The 12,987-nt window shown below is 40.0% G+C and overlaps 1 protein-coding gene across 5 annotated transcripts in view; it reads left to right on the top strand.

Moving 5' to 3' along the window:
• The window catches only part of LOC135330464 (histone-lysine N-methyltransferase 2A-like), a 55,851-nt gene that overhangs the window by 24,015 nt on the left and 18,849 nt on the right, over positions 1 to 12,987 (top strand). For 3 of the 5 annotated variants that reach the window (XM_064524148.1, XM_064524147.1, XM_064524146.1), the window contains 16 exons: positions 410 to 781; positions 1,405 to 1,478; positions 2,352 to 2,480; positions 3,334 to 3,447; positions 4,624 to 4,770; positions 5,031 to 5,126; positions 5,902 to 6,022; positions 6,837 to 6,950; positions 7,327 to 7,511; positions 8,101 to 8,274; positions 9,088 to 9,198; positions 9,444 to 9,517; positions 9,973 to 10,166; positions 11,122 to 11,228; positions 11,757 to 11,894; positions 12,568 to 12,726. In XM_064524148.1, the coding sequence (XP_064380218.1) occupies positions 410 to 781; positions 1,405 to 1,478; positions 2,352 to 2,480; positions 3,334 to 3,447; positions 4,624 to 4,770; positions 5,031 to 5,126; positions 5,902 to 6,022; positions 6,837 to 6,950; positions 7,327 to 7,511; positions 8,101 to 8,274; positions 9,088 to 9,198; positions 9,444 to 9,517; positions 9,973 to 10,166; positions 11,122 to 11,228; positions 11,757 to 11,894; positions 12,568 to 12,726 (2,309 nt within the window). The remainder of the gene's footprint in view (positions 1 to 409; positions 782 to 1,404; positions 1,479 to 2,351; positions 2,481 to 3,333; positions 3,448 to 4,623; positions 4,771 to 5,030; positions 5,127 to 5,901; positions 6,023 to 6,836; positions 6,951 to 7,326; positions 7,512 to 8,100; positions 8,275 to 9,087; positions 9,199 to 9,443; positions 9,518 to 9,972; positions 10,167 to 11,121; positions 11,229 to 11,756; positions 11,895 to 12,567; positions 12,727 to 12,987) is intronic. The other 2 variants (XM_064524144.1, XM_064524145.1) reach the window with 2 other exon arrangements.

Here is a 12,987-nt window from a genome sequence, read left to right as displayed (position 1 = left end):
GGGCTTAAGTGAGCCAGCATACGTATTCTATTAAATCTCAGCATTCTCAGTACTGCACTATTGGAGGTCCACGTGTTAGCGTGACAGTGATCAGGTGGCTGTCTTAAAACTCCTTGAACTTCACCATACAAAATCTACTTTCTCTTTTGTGCAGTTACTACAGAAGCATTTTGCTTACTGATCTGTCAGAATAGAGGCCCAAAATATTAGAACAGAGATTTTGGCATAAGTGCATTAATTTTACTGGCAAAAATACTTTTCTTCTGGAGTACTGATTTTTCTGTCATATGAAGGAACAGCAAAAAATTGTGACATCAAAATGTCTGTTTCCTTTTAAAAAAAGTGCTGTGTATTATTTGAAGTCATGCAATTTCATCTGCATGACTGTACTGGTGATTTTTCTTCCTAGCTGCAAAAAAGAAAGAGAAGAAATCCAAGGCAAATGAAAAGAAAGAAAGCCATTCTGGAAAGAACCAGTTGGACTCTGGACAGAAACAAGCTCTTCAGACTGTTTTAACAAGAGAAGATAATACTGTGAAGAAGAGCAGTGAGCCTGCCCGTAAGCCCATTGAGGAGAAGCATGAGGATGGGAATTCCTCTGTTCCAGTGGTGGAGCCCAAACAGGTTCCTGCCTCTGGTGCCAGAAGGACTGGCAAACAGGCACCCCAGCTGGTTCAGCTCGCTCCTTCTCAGCCACCAAGCTCAGGACCTTTGAAAAAAGAAGCACCTAAAGTTACCACTTCTGAGCCTAAGAAAAAACAGATACCACAGCCAGAAATAGGTAAATGTGACTGTTTGTCTTCCATGCATTTGAATCATGTTAAGTACAGCTGAGTATTAATACTCCTAAAAACTGTTGGATTTAAAACTGGTAAGTGCTTTATGGTCTGGTGAAATTACAGCAAATTATTTTGGAGAATTTTACTTAGAGCTGTGGTCCTTCTGTTGAACTATGCTGTACATATAGAGGTGGGTGGAAGGATGTCTGTCTTTAATGTGATTTTTAGTCCTGCAGTCATGGCAGTCTTAAAGTATAGTTTCAATAGCATTAAGCATATTGACTGCTCACAGTCTGAATGTGACATACAAGAGCATAATCTTTTACTACTAAAACATGGCCTGCTATTGCATGTAGTACATAACAACATGAACAGTAACCAAAGAGGCAGCTCCAGGACTTTTGTGTCTTGGCACCTGGAACATTGGGATTTTTAGCAGCGTAAGCCTGACTGGTTATACCTTGAGGAGAAGTTCAGGTCGTAGTTGGTGATGTGTAGTCACAAAAGGGGATGGAAAAATTCGAATCTAAAATTCATCTCACACTACAAAATTTGTTTATTCCTTTTCTTCTCTACAAGTGGTTGTTACTCGAAATACTCATAAAATTCTTTTCCCTCTCCCTAGGCACAGAACAAAGCAAACAGAAAAAAATTGCTCCTCGTCCAACTTTCCCTGTGAAACAGAAACCTAAAGAAAAGGTGAATACTGTGTGTTGTTTTTGTTTTGTTTTGTTTTTTACCGTCCATAAATTTCAAGAAGTTGAAACCTGTGTGACTTCTAGCTATCTAGATAGAAGTGTATTGTCCTTACTAACCCTTTGGCAAATTTTTGTGCTTAAAACGTCAATAGGAACACCATTTTTATCATAAAAAACCATTCAGAATTCACTTCTGCCCCTTCAATTTAAGGTAAATCTAACTCGATTCCTAGCACCATTCAAGATTGATGTGATATCTAAAAAGGAAAAAGTTTTCAATCCATTCAAGGAGAAATGTGTACCTTCTTATGAGTCTGAGCAAGTCATGCAGATGCTAGTTTTTTTCTTGGCATCAGTATATTGATACCAAATTACTTGGCGTATGCCTGAGATGCAATTTATGTCTTAACTTGTTCCAAGACTTACACATCATGGGACGGGGGCTAGGTTGTCCATATTTACTAGTTAAAAAATGGAACTATCTTCCTTTTTATAAACAAAATATTTTTTTTGTGAAAAACCTGAATTGTCTTATTTAAATCTGTGGAGAAATGTGTAGATACTAGTTATGCCGACGCTTGCCCCACTGCATTTAAAAAAAAAAAAAAGCAAAGCATTCTGATAAGAGAACAGAATGAAAAACATGACGATAGAGGAAGATGCAGCAAATTGAAGTAGAAACATAATTGTGTTTGGAATGCTCTCTAAAAGGGTTTGCCAAATTATTACTTTCTTTGAACCTTTGCAAGCTTCTTAATTCTATGCTGGTTTCAGGGGTTTTTTGTATGTGAATTATCTGAAGTGTTTCATATGGTTTACTGTTTAAGGGTAATGTTTGGGGTTGGGATTAATGCAGGCTCCTTTACTTGACTAGGAAAAGCCCCCTCCTATCAGCAAGCCAGAAAGCAGCACACTGAATTTGCTCAGTACTCTGACTAATGGAAGCAGTTCCAAGCAAAAAACACCTACAGATGGAGTCCATAGAATCCGAGTGGATTTCAAGGTAGAGGACCAAATGTTTTAAGTATTTGAATATTAACTGACTCTAAACACTGGTGCTACAGCCCCTCAAGAGTGCTGACAGTGATTTCTAAGTTTGCGTGTCTGGTACTGTTCAGAGAGAACTGTAAATAGGAACCTTCATGACAAGTCATTTGGTTGATTTTTAGAAGTTTGTTATGCCTTTTTTTTCTTATAATTAGAGTACTGGATGAAGAGACAATTAAACCTTTAAACCTTAACTGTCAAAGTGAGGATGAGCAAGAATTTGAGGTTTATGAAGAATTATTCCATTAAGATGGAACTATAAAACCTTACCACCACTTGAGTCAACAAGATTTGGGGAAAATGTTAGTAATTTGTAATTCACAAAACTTTGGGTATATATGGGTTTTTTAAACTGATAAATCATGTACTTTTCTGAACAACAGTTGTTGAAATAATAAAAACATATTTTCCTATTTTAATTTTTCAGTCCCTCTATAAGTTTTAATACTGGAGGCTATAGTGAGATCTCATAAGTGTTTTATACAAATATGAAGTTTTAATAAAGTCTAATTATTCTGAAAAACAATTTTTAGTAGTAATTCTGCACTTGTGAAAAACTGTCTTGTTCTTTAAGCTTGCTTTCTGTGGAGGAAAGGATAGTACATTACTAAGCTCATTTGCCAAGAATAGTGATGAGATGTGTCTATTTTAATATACACTATAAAGTAGACCAAGGTAGAAGTGAAAATAACTTCGGTTTTAGAACACTTAATTACAGGCAAAGAATGTATAAAGCAGCAATGTGAGCGCTTTGTAGTGATGTTGTATTTTTTTATTTTGCATGATGATGTATCCTTTTGTGCTTTCAGGAGGACTGTGAAGTGGAGAATGTTTGGGAGATGGGTGGGTTAGGCATCGTGACCTCGGTACCTATTACTCCCAGGGTGGTCTGTTTTCTCTGTGCCAGCAGTGGACATGTGGAGGTAAAGCATTGTGTTCTGCTGTTGATGACTTAAAGTTACGCACCGTGTTATGAAAAAACTCATTATAATTCCTTTAATCCAGAGGAAATTAAAATAACATCTGTAAATCTGTCCTTGCTATGCTTTGTCCCAGGATACTAAAAATGCAAGATATTTAAATTCAGTATAAAGATTTCTGGAGTACTTTGGAAGTGAACTGTTACTAGATGTAAAAGACAGTATTTTCAAGAGCACCTGGGTCTCTTCTTAGACATAGCTTGGACACTTACCTCTTATGTAAAGCAGGAGCTTTGCATTCTGTTAACTTAAAATCAAAATGGGACTTCTAAATAATTTTAAAAGAGGTTTAGGCACTGTTGACTTTCTCAGGTGTGCCTGTACCTACTAGGAGTTGCAAACCATTGCTGAAACGTGACTGAAAAGCTGCCGGTGCTGTAAAAGCATCGGCTTTTGGCTTAAGGTTTATTAGATGCATTCCCAGGAAAAGACAGGTGTCCTCTCAACATTTCAGACCAGTTGCCTTGGGATGTACTCTAGAGAAGGCTTGATTACAATTGGTGGTCATTACTTGAAAAAAGGAGGTTAAATTTTGCATGTGAGCACCACCGCATGAAGGTCCGTTGGGACATGGAGCCATTCCCTTCTCAGTTGGGCTGCTCAAGTGGAAAAATGGATTCTTGCATGCCTTTTGACTTTGAGTCGGCAGTATTTGTGCCCTAAGGACTATCCTTTTTCTGAAATGATCAGCCATATAGAGGATACTTAGAAATTAGAAGAGCTTTCAAATGGGCCATCTAAGCTGAATGAGGGGAAAGATGTCCCTCTTGGCTCTGCATGTCCCTTCCTCCTTCAAACAATGGGGGTTTTTTATTCGGTTGGCTTCTGGTACAGACAGGGTGATAAATGTTGAAGGCCTCTAGGCCTGTACCAGTACCCAGAACACTTAAATAAAAGTGACCAAACTCTTGTTTGCTGCTCCATGCTTAATCTAGGTAGAGAAACGTATATTTAGGGTAACTGAAGCATGCCCGCAATTTCCCTAGTAAAATGTGTCAGTAAATACCTGTGTTCTGTCCGGCTGTAAAGCAGAGTTTGAAGTAGGTTGGAGAGCAAGTGGTTTGGTGTGGGGGTTCAGGAACGCCTTTGACTTGCTAAATCTCCCTCCCCGCCTTGCAGTTTGTGTACTGCCAGGTGTGCTGCGAGCCCTTCCACCGCTTCTGCTTGGAGGAGAGCGAGCGGCCCCTGGAGGACCAGCTGGAGAACTGGTGCTGCCGTCGCTGCAAGTTCTGCCACGTGTGCGGGAGACAGCACCAGGCCGCCAAGGTACAGCACCGGGCCGCCAAGGTACCCCCCGCTGGGCACCCAGAGCGCTTCGCGTGCCCTGAAACATGCGGCGGGAAGCAGTGGAGCGCGGACATCTGTCTGAATACTGCTGCGTACTGTTCTGAACTTACCTCGAGTCACTTAGCTGCAGCTTTCTCCTGTTGCCCTGAATAGGAGATCGAATATAAAACAAATATGCCCAGGATTTTGCGTCCTTTCTCAGCTTTCTGTTCACATATTTTTTCCCGTTGTTCTTGTAGCAATTGCTGGAGTGTAACAAGTGCCGAAACAGCTATCACCCTGAGTGCCTGGGCCCAAACTACCCAACGAAACCAACAAAGAAAAAGAAAGTTTGGGTGAGGTTTCTTGATTTCTTTTTTGGGTAATTCACTTGTTGACTGATCATAACTACAGACCAAAGCTCTGCAAATTACTTGCTCTGCTGCAATTACTTATCCTTTCAAGGAGGGGGGGGTGCCTATGGCATTGGAAGGTACATTTGGAAATAGATTTCTCACTAATGTTAGAGTTGCTGGTAATTCTCTGAACAAGCAGAATTTTACAGGGGTTACTCCTTTTTTTAGTTGTAATAATTCTTCTAATCGTAGTCTCAGAACATAGAAGAGCTCTTTAGAATGGAAACGCTTTTTTAGCAAACTTACTAGTTGACACTGACACTGAGAGACAAATTGGATTAATGTACTTTTTAGTGTCTTTCCACTTCTTGTTCTAAACAAGTGCAAAAGTCATGCCTATGGTGTACCTGGTACTGATAGTTTTTAAAGCATTTTCTACTGTATTGTCCTCCGAGTTGGCAAACTGATAAAATATAACTTTATATTTTAGGTCAGAAAAAATGCCGTAATGTTGTCCCATCAAACATACGCTTTTTCATGTGAAAGGTGATATTATCGTTAGCACAGGTGGCAAGGACAGAACAACCATATGTACTTTGGGAGGAAGGTCTTTTCCCTTTCAAAGAATTTCTGGTATTTGAAATGCCTTATTCTGTTGTGTAAGCTTTTTGCACTCATTAAATAGTAAAAAGTATGACATGTATCATTAGGACTAAAGAATGGAAGCCGTTGGATAAAAGCAAGTAACTCTTGCCAAATGTGTCTCTTTTTCCAGATATGTACCAAATGCGTTCGCTGCAAGAGCTGTGGATCAACAACACCAGGCAAAGGGTGGGATGCGCAATGGTCTCATGACTTCTCATTGTGTCATGATTGTGCCAAACTCTTTGCTAAAGGTACATAAAATTGTGATTATTTACAGCAGATGTCTTTTGAGGTGGTCTGATTCTGATGAGACGGTGTCAGAGTAGAGTGAAATGAGGGCCTACCAGCTTGTCAGTGGTACTACTGTTGGGGTCAAGAATCAGAGCCTGTATAACAAAAGCTTTTATAGGGAAGCTAAATTCTAAGGTTTTACAATAACTAACAAAAGTCGCTGCCATTCTATTGGCAGAGTTTGAGGTTTCCAGAATTTAAACCCTATAAAATATAATAGCAATTATTACAGACCTGTTGGTACAAGACATGAGGTAGCAGCTGAGAAAATGATATTCTAAAGGAGTCCTGACTTAAGAGCAATGAAATCCCTATTGTGAGTAGGGCAATTGCTCCTTCTCAAATTATTTACTATATGTTAGGCCTTTGACTCTAGGAGGGACACCCTGGGAAAATCCCAGGGTAGAAAATCTTGTTTATTCTACTGAATTTCTTGCCTATATGTCATCTTTGTTGTTTTCATTTCACCCTGTAAAGCTAACTGCATATAGCACTTTCTTAGTCTTACCGTTTAAAAAAAAAGGGTACCTAATAATGGAATTGTAGGCTAACAGTAATAATTGTAGGATAATAATAGAATTGTAGTGGTCTTCCAGGCAAGGGATTTTTGTGGCTGTTGTTTTCAGTGTTGTAAAAGTAGATGTACTTGTATCAGCAGCTTACTGCTGGGAGGTTTCAGAGAGCTTCTTTCTTGGTGCTCTATGAAGTAATCATCTGACCTTTAAGGTGCACATGGCAGCTGAACCGCTGATAAAAATCCTGTCTTGTTTGCAGGAAACTTCTGTCCTCTCTGTGACAAATGCTATGATGATGATGACTATGAGAGTAAGATGATGCAGTGTGGAAAATGTGACCGCTGGGTCCACTCCAAATGTGAAAACCTTTCAGGTAAGGCAAACTCTTACCTCCTTAGCCCTTAAAAATATGAGGCACCAAGTAGACCAAAGCAATCCAGTTTTGGACCTTTCTACTTTAGTGTTGCATAAAAGCCCTCACCTGTTGTGACCTACCTGAAAAAAACCTATAGAAAGGTTACAGGCAAACCAGTGTTAGTGTCAGTGACCTGCTGAACACTTACGACTGGCCTCAAATGCAGTATCAATCAGTACGAGTTGCACAAGGTGTTTTGGTTCCTGGGAAGATGTTTGATTTAGACAGCAAGTGTTGGTATACAGAGTGGGGGGTTTCCCTGTATCAGTCCATCAGTAAGTAGTTCAGATTGTTGTTCTTTGTTTTGGTTTCATTTGCTTTTTTTTGCCTCCAGATGAAATGTATGAGATACTCTCTAACTTGCCTGAGAGCGTAGCGTATACCTGCATTAACTGTACAGAACAGCATCCTGCAGAATGGCGTCTTGCACTGGAAAAGGAGCTGCAGGTTTCCTTAAAGCAGGTTTTAACAGCCCTGTTGAATTCTAGAACTACTAGCCATTTGCTGCGTTATAGACAGGTAAGTTGAAGCCTTCTGTTAATGTATACTGGCTTGAAGTATTGCCTGGTATTCAGTTGAATTTTGGTATTGCTGTGCATCATACTTTGAAAAGTTTCTTTACTGTAGTTAAAACAACATGTATTGTGATTTTTTTGTTTTCTTCCTTTTGTTCATTCTTATGAAAATGTATAGATGTAGGTATCTACGATATGACTTCTGAGGACAAAGAAAAAATAGGATAGAGTTCTTTGTAGAATAGGAGGATTTTAGGTCTGTGATGGTCAAAGTGCCTCTTTGAGAGAAGAACCAGATTTTAGTCTTGAAATACGTATTTAGAAATATGACTCCTGAAAAATGAGTTTAACCTTTATATCTGATCTGTTTGCCTTGCTGCGTGCTTTAGAGGTCAGCAGCAAAAAGCTGTTTAAGTATCTTTTTATATTTGTCCCTGTGTTTTAGAAGAGAATACAGGGCTTTGAGTCTCCTTTCTTCCACGTTAATGAGAATCTCCGTGCCAGTAAATGTGCAGGAGAATATGTCATGAGTAGCAGCCATGCTTCAACACTAAATAACCAATGTCTGTCTGTTGGCTTGCTGTTGTTAACAGGCAGCCAAGCCACCTGATTTAAATCCTGAGACAGAAGAGAGTATCCCATCTAGAAGCTCTCCTGAAGGTCCTGATCCTCCTGTCCTAACAGAAGTCAGTAAACAGGAAGAACAGCAACCTCTGGATCTGGAAGGAGTAAAAAGAAAAATGGATCAAGGAGGTTACACTTCTGTGGTATGCCAGAGTTTGAGAGTTTCATTCTAATTATAGAACCTATGAACTGCTTTATGACCTGTGATATTTGTGCCTGAGCATGCTGAAGCCTTTTCCTTATGAACAAGGAAATGGGTTTAATGTGGTGCTAAAAATAATTCTGCCTGGCACTCATGTTAATGTTGGCCCAAAGACACACAGATTACGCTGTTGTACGAGTCTCTTTAACCAGCAGTGATACTTGGTTAAAGCACCTCCACTCTTACTCAAACATATGTGTTCAGGGAAACAGGATATAGGTCATGTTTTACATGCAATGTCTGACAAAAAGCCTAGGCAAATGACATGGATGATAGTCCGTTATCTGGAAACGAATAATTCGTGTTTGGAGGCATAATCTCTTTAGGAGTGTTTTGTATAAACTGCTAATATGCAGTGAATCAATTTTCCTTGTGGGGAGCAGTTTTTTCCTCCCCCCACCCCAAAGCCTGTAATCTTAAGGAAAAGTGTGTGTTCCGAAGTGCTGTTGCAAACATGCTGTTGCCAAGCTATGGCCAAATCCTTCTGAGGCAGGTTGCTCGATTGGTTTAAAGTAAAAGTCAGCGGTCAAATTCTGACTGAAGGAAGAAGTGAGCAATTATGGTTTTATTTGTTTAGCAATTCTGCTAGTCAGTTTGCAAATACACAGAACTACTTGCTTTTTTACAGCCAAATTCTTTTTCTGCATAAATCAGTGTTCATCAGGAAGTCTGTTTGATGCCTTAAAAATTAGGAGATGGTATAGCTGTACAAGAGACAATCCTGCTGATATGAAATTTTGTGGCTTTCTTATAGTTGGAATTTAGTGATGATATTGTGAAGATAATTCAAGCAGCCATTAATTCGGATGGAGGGCAGCCAGAAGTTAAAAAAGCCAATAGCATGGTCAAGTCCTTCTTTATTCGGGTGAGCAGGACAGCAGTTACTTTGAAATCTGCTTTGTATCGTATCACTGTTTATGTTGCTATTGGAATCCAAAAGGTCCATCGCGCTTATCGTTGCTTGGCTATTTCCAAGATTTGTAATAATACCTTGTCAAAGTTCTTAATGAAATCTTACTAGTTGTACACTTGCAGTAGATCTTGGCTGAATTTCTTTTGATTTTTAGGTATATTGTATAACATTTCTAATTGAGTGTTGTTTTCCTTCAGCAAATGGAGCGTGTTTTTCCATGGTTCAGTGTAAAAAAATCCAGATTTTGGGAGCCAAACAAAGTAACAAGCAAGTAAGTAATTGTTCTGTGTCTGACTGCGACACCCTGCAGTTTGCCAGCTGTCAAAGCAAAAAGTATCAAGAGAGCCTGTATTTTAGAAGTAGAACAGTAATCACATTCCCTGGTCTTTGCACACACTTCATGGTTCTGAAGCAGAGGCCAAAAGCATGATTTAGAACTAGGTATATTGTGTGTTTGTTTGTCAGTCCTGTCCTTCCACCTCCCTCTCCTTCCCCCATCTGGTGTGGCCCTCATTCTGCATCCGTTTTCCTCAAAAGAAACAGCCAGCCACATCCCAAACCTTGACATATAAGTGACTGGTCATAGCCTTTGTTGAGAGCACATGCAGACTGTGAGTAATTAAATGAACTGTTATTGGATATTGAATGTTGGTAGCGCTAGTATACTGCGCACAAGGTCGCTTGGTGTAGCCAGGTCTGACAGCTGACTCCTTGTTGCATTTTCAGCAGTGGTATGTTGCCGAATGCAGTGCTGCCCCCTTCGCTTGACCATAATTATGCTCAGTGGCAGGAGCGCGAAGAGAACAACCGCACTGAACAACCCCCTCTGATGAAGAAAATCATTCCAGCTCCAAAACCTAAAGGGCCTGGAGAGCCAGATTCACCAACTCCTCTGCATCCTCCTACACCACCTATCTCTAGTAAGAAAATAGATTGCAGCAGTGATAGCCCCAAACCCAGAGTGCTTCGTTCCAAACGTTCTAGTAGTAAAGAGAGGGCTATGTTAGTTCTGTGTACCATTGAAGAATTTGGGAGACCAGTGTGGCCTGAAATCATTCAGTGGCTGTTACATATGAGATATTTCTAATTCAGACCGTAATAGGCAGTGTACAGCCTAGCTTTGCCATAGCTGCTTGAAACACATCCAGAATGTCACACAAAGCTATGCAAATCAGGCGCAAGAGTAGGTTATAGAAGAAAGAAGGGAGTTAGTGGAGTTGACTGCAGGAATGAAGAGATGGAGAGTGACACAGAATTAAAGGAGGAAATATGAATATTCATATTAGTGGGTCTAGGCAGTGTTTGCAAGCGTATACACAAAAAATGAACTGAAAAAACCTCTGGACATGACCCAGGAGCAGTAGCCCTGTAGGAAGGGGTTGTCACAGAGGACAAATAAGCCTGGGAGTGAAGATTCTTCCCCCTGCCCCGTAACTGCTGGATTTTTCACTCCCTGCTAACAGAAGGAGGCAAAGGCTACAGGACTTTGTGTCTTGCCTTACAGGTTTTGTATCTGTGCACTGGTTCCTCTGTCTGCCTGTCATTCTGAACTGGAGAGGCTTAGACATGTAGAGGAGCTTGGCAAGGAGGGAGACTGAAAGAACACTGTAGAATTAAGCTTAAGCAGTTGTCTGGATTCCCTGTGCTGAGCTTAGGCCTAGAAATATGTTTTCATCTGACCCTTTTCCCCCAAATAAGGGCTGTGTAAAGACTGATGCCAGCTTTTCCTTGCTTTACAAGCTAGTTATTGAAACTCTAGGGTGCTGTTTGGCTGTTTGGCTCTTCTGCTCTGTTTACCTACTGACAATTTTTCCAGATAAATTTTTGCCTCCCTGACCTTCAAGAATAAACAGCATTCTCTCTTTTGACTATAAGGTTCTGACAGAAGCAGAGAGGACAGTCCTGAACTTAATCCACCTCCAGATGTAGAAGACAACAGGCAGTGTGCATTGTGCCTGAAATATGGTGATGATAGCGCTAATGTAAGTACCTGGCACACACCCATTTTGATGACAGCTGATCTAAGCAGTACTGCAGACTTGGTACTGTGGACAAGCTGGATACTTGATTTTTTTGTTTGTTTGTTATCTTGGTATGACTTGCTTGAACTAAAAATAACCCATCTTGTTCTGGTTAAAAAATAGCATGGCCTTAACTTTAGAGGTGTCTTTAAGGCAATTCACTAAGTAACATCACTACATACAGTATGTGTGAGCAGCATACATTTCTAATACTGGAAGACTCATGGAATACCTGCAGGAATGGAATTTAATTTTCCTGCTTCCTGTGGTTGCATTTCATATTGTATGTACTTATCTGTAGTCTTCTCTGCCTAATTAACATTTATCTTTTAAACTCTAAAATTACCACTTGTTGGTGATTTCTTCATGGGTCGGTGATTCCTTTTTTGGGGGTGAGTTTAAACCCAGTGCAGCTGAAACCTACTGGGCTTTTTATGCATTGTTGTGTCTGTGGAACATTTGAAAATAATGTTTCTTTATGTTCTTTAGGATGCTGGACGTCTTCTCTATATTGGCCAAAATGAATGGACACATGTGAACTGTGCTTTATGGTCAGCAGAAGTATTTGAGGATGATGATGGTTCTCTGAAAAATGTGCATATGGCTGTGATCAGGGGAAAGCAGCTGGTGGGTATAAGTAAACAATGCTTTGTTAAACATCAGACTGCCTTACACAAAACAGAGACTGGAACCCAGCTAAAATATTCCTCCTTTTTTCTTTTTCTTTTTTTTTTCCTGCTCTGCCCCCTCCTTGTTCCCCCCCCCCCTTTTTTTTTCTTTCTTTCTATTGCAAATTGGTTGTTGCTTACTTTCCAGAAGAATGAAATGAGACTGGAAGCATGACTAGAAAGTAGTTTGTCCAAGTTCTGACATTGCCTCATTTGGTCCTAAGTGTTTATTAAAACAGCAGAAGCAGTGAAATGGGACCTTTTAGCCAGCAGCAAGCTGCTCGCGTGGGGAATGTTCTGTGCAAGAGAAACAAGTTGCGTATTTGCAAGCTTTGTCCATGAATATGCGACTCGGATGTGGAGTGCGAACAAGAAAGGCTGAGATTTGGAGGAGTCGGCCCCTAAATTAAAAAACTTGTTCTGTGTGAGGGATCTTTCTTCCTCTGATGTCCTGTTTCATGTCTCTGATATGTACCTGTGCATGCGAGTCATAGAAGTAAAATGTTACAAAAGTGAAGTGAAAGATCAAGCCATATTCTAAACTTCTGTCATTTCCAAAGAAAACAAATGGTAATAATAAGTTACCTGATTTTTTTTAATTAATTTATAAGCTTTTCCTTTTACCTTTGTAGAGATGTGAGTTCTGCCAGAAATCAGGTGCCACAGTAGGCTGCTGCCTCACTTCTTGTACAAGTAACTATCACTTTATGTGCTCACGAGCTAAGAACTGTGTCTTTCTGGATGATAAGAAGGTTTACTGCCAGAGGCACCGTGACTTGATCAAAGGAGAGGTGAGATTGTTCTTTCATACCCTGGTTTGCCTAAGGGTTAGGATAGCTGTAGATGTAAACATTTCTTTAAAAGTTAACGTTGAATGTGTTCCTCATGAACGAGGGCCTGACTGCAGTGCTGTTAAAGAGAAGTCAGTGATATAACTAGCATGAGAAAGTTTGACAAGTGCTTTTTGAACTGCCACACAATACCAAATTAAAGACCAAACTGAGGATGCAGTAAAGCAGACTGCATAGCACATAGGTAATGGTTCCTTTAAA

This window comes from Dromaius novaehollandiae, chromosome 21, assembly GCF_036370855.1.
Source record: "Dromaius novaehollandiae isolate bDroNov1 chromosome 21, bDroNov1.hap1, whole genome shotgun sequence".
Lineage (NCBI taxonomy): Eukaryota > Metazoa > Chordata > Aves > Casuariiformes > Dromaiidae > Dromaius > Dromaius novaehollandiae.
The sequence above is the reverse complement of the archived record's forward strand: the minus strand, read 5'-3'. Positions and strand labels throughout refer to the sequence as shown.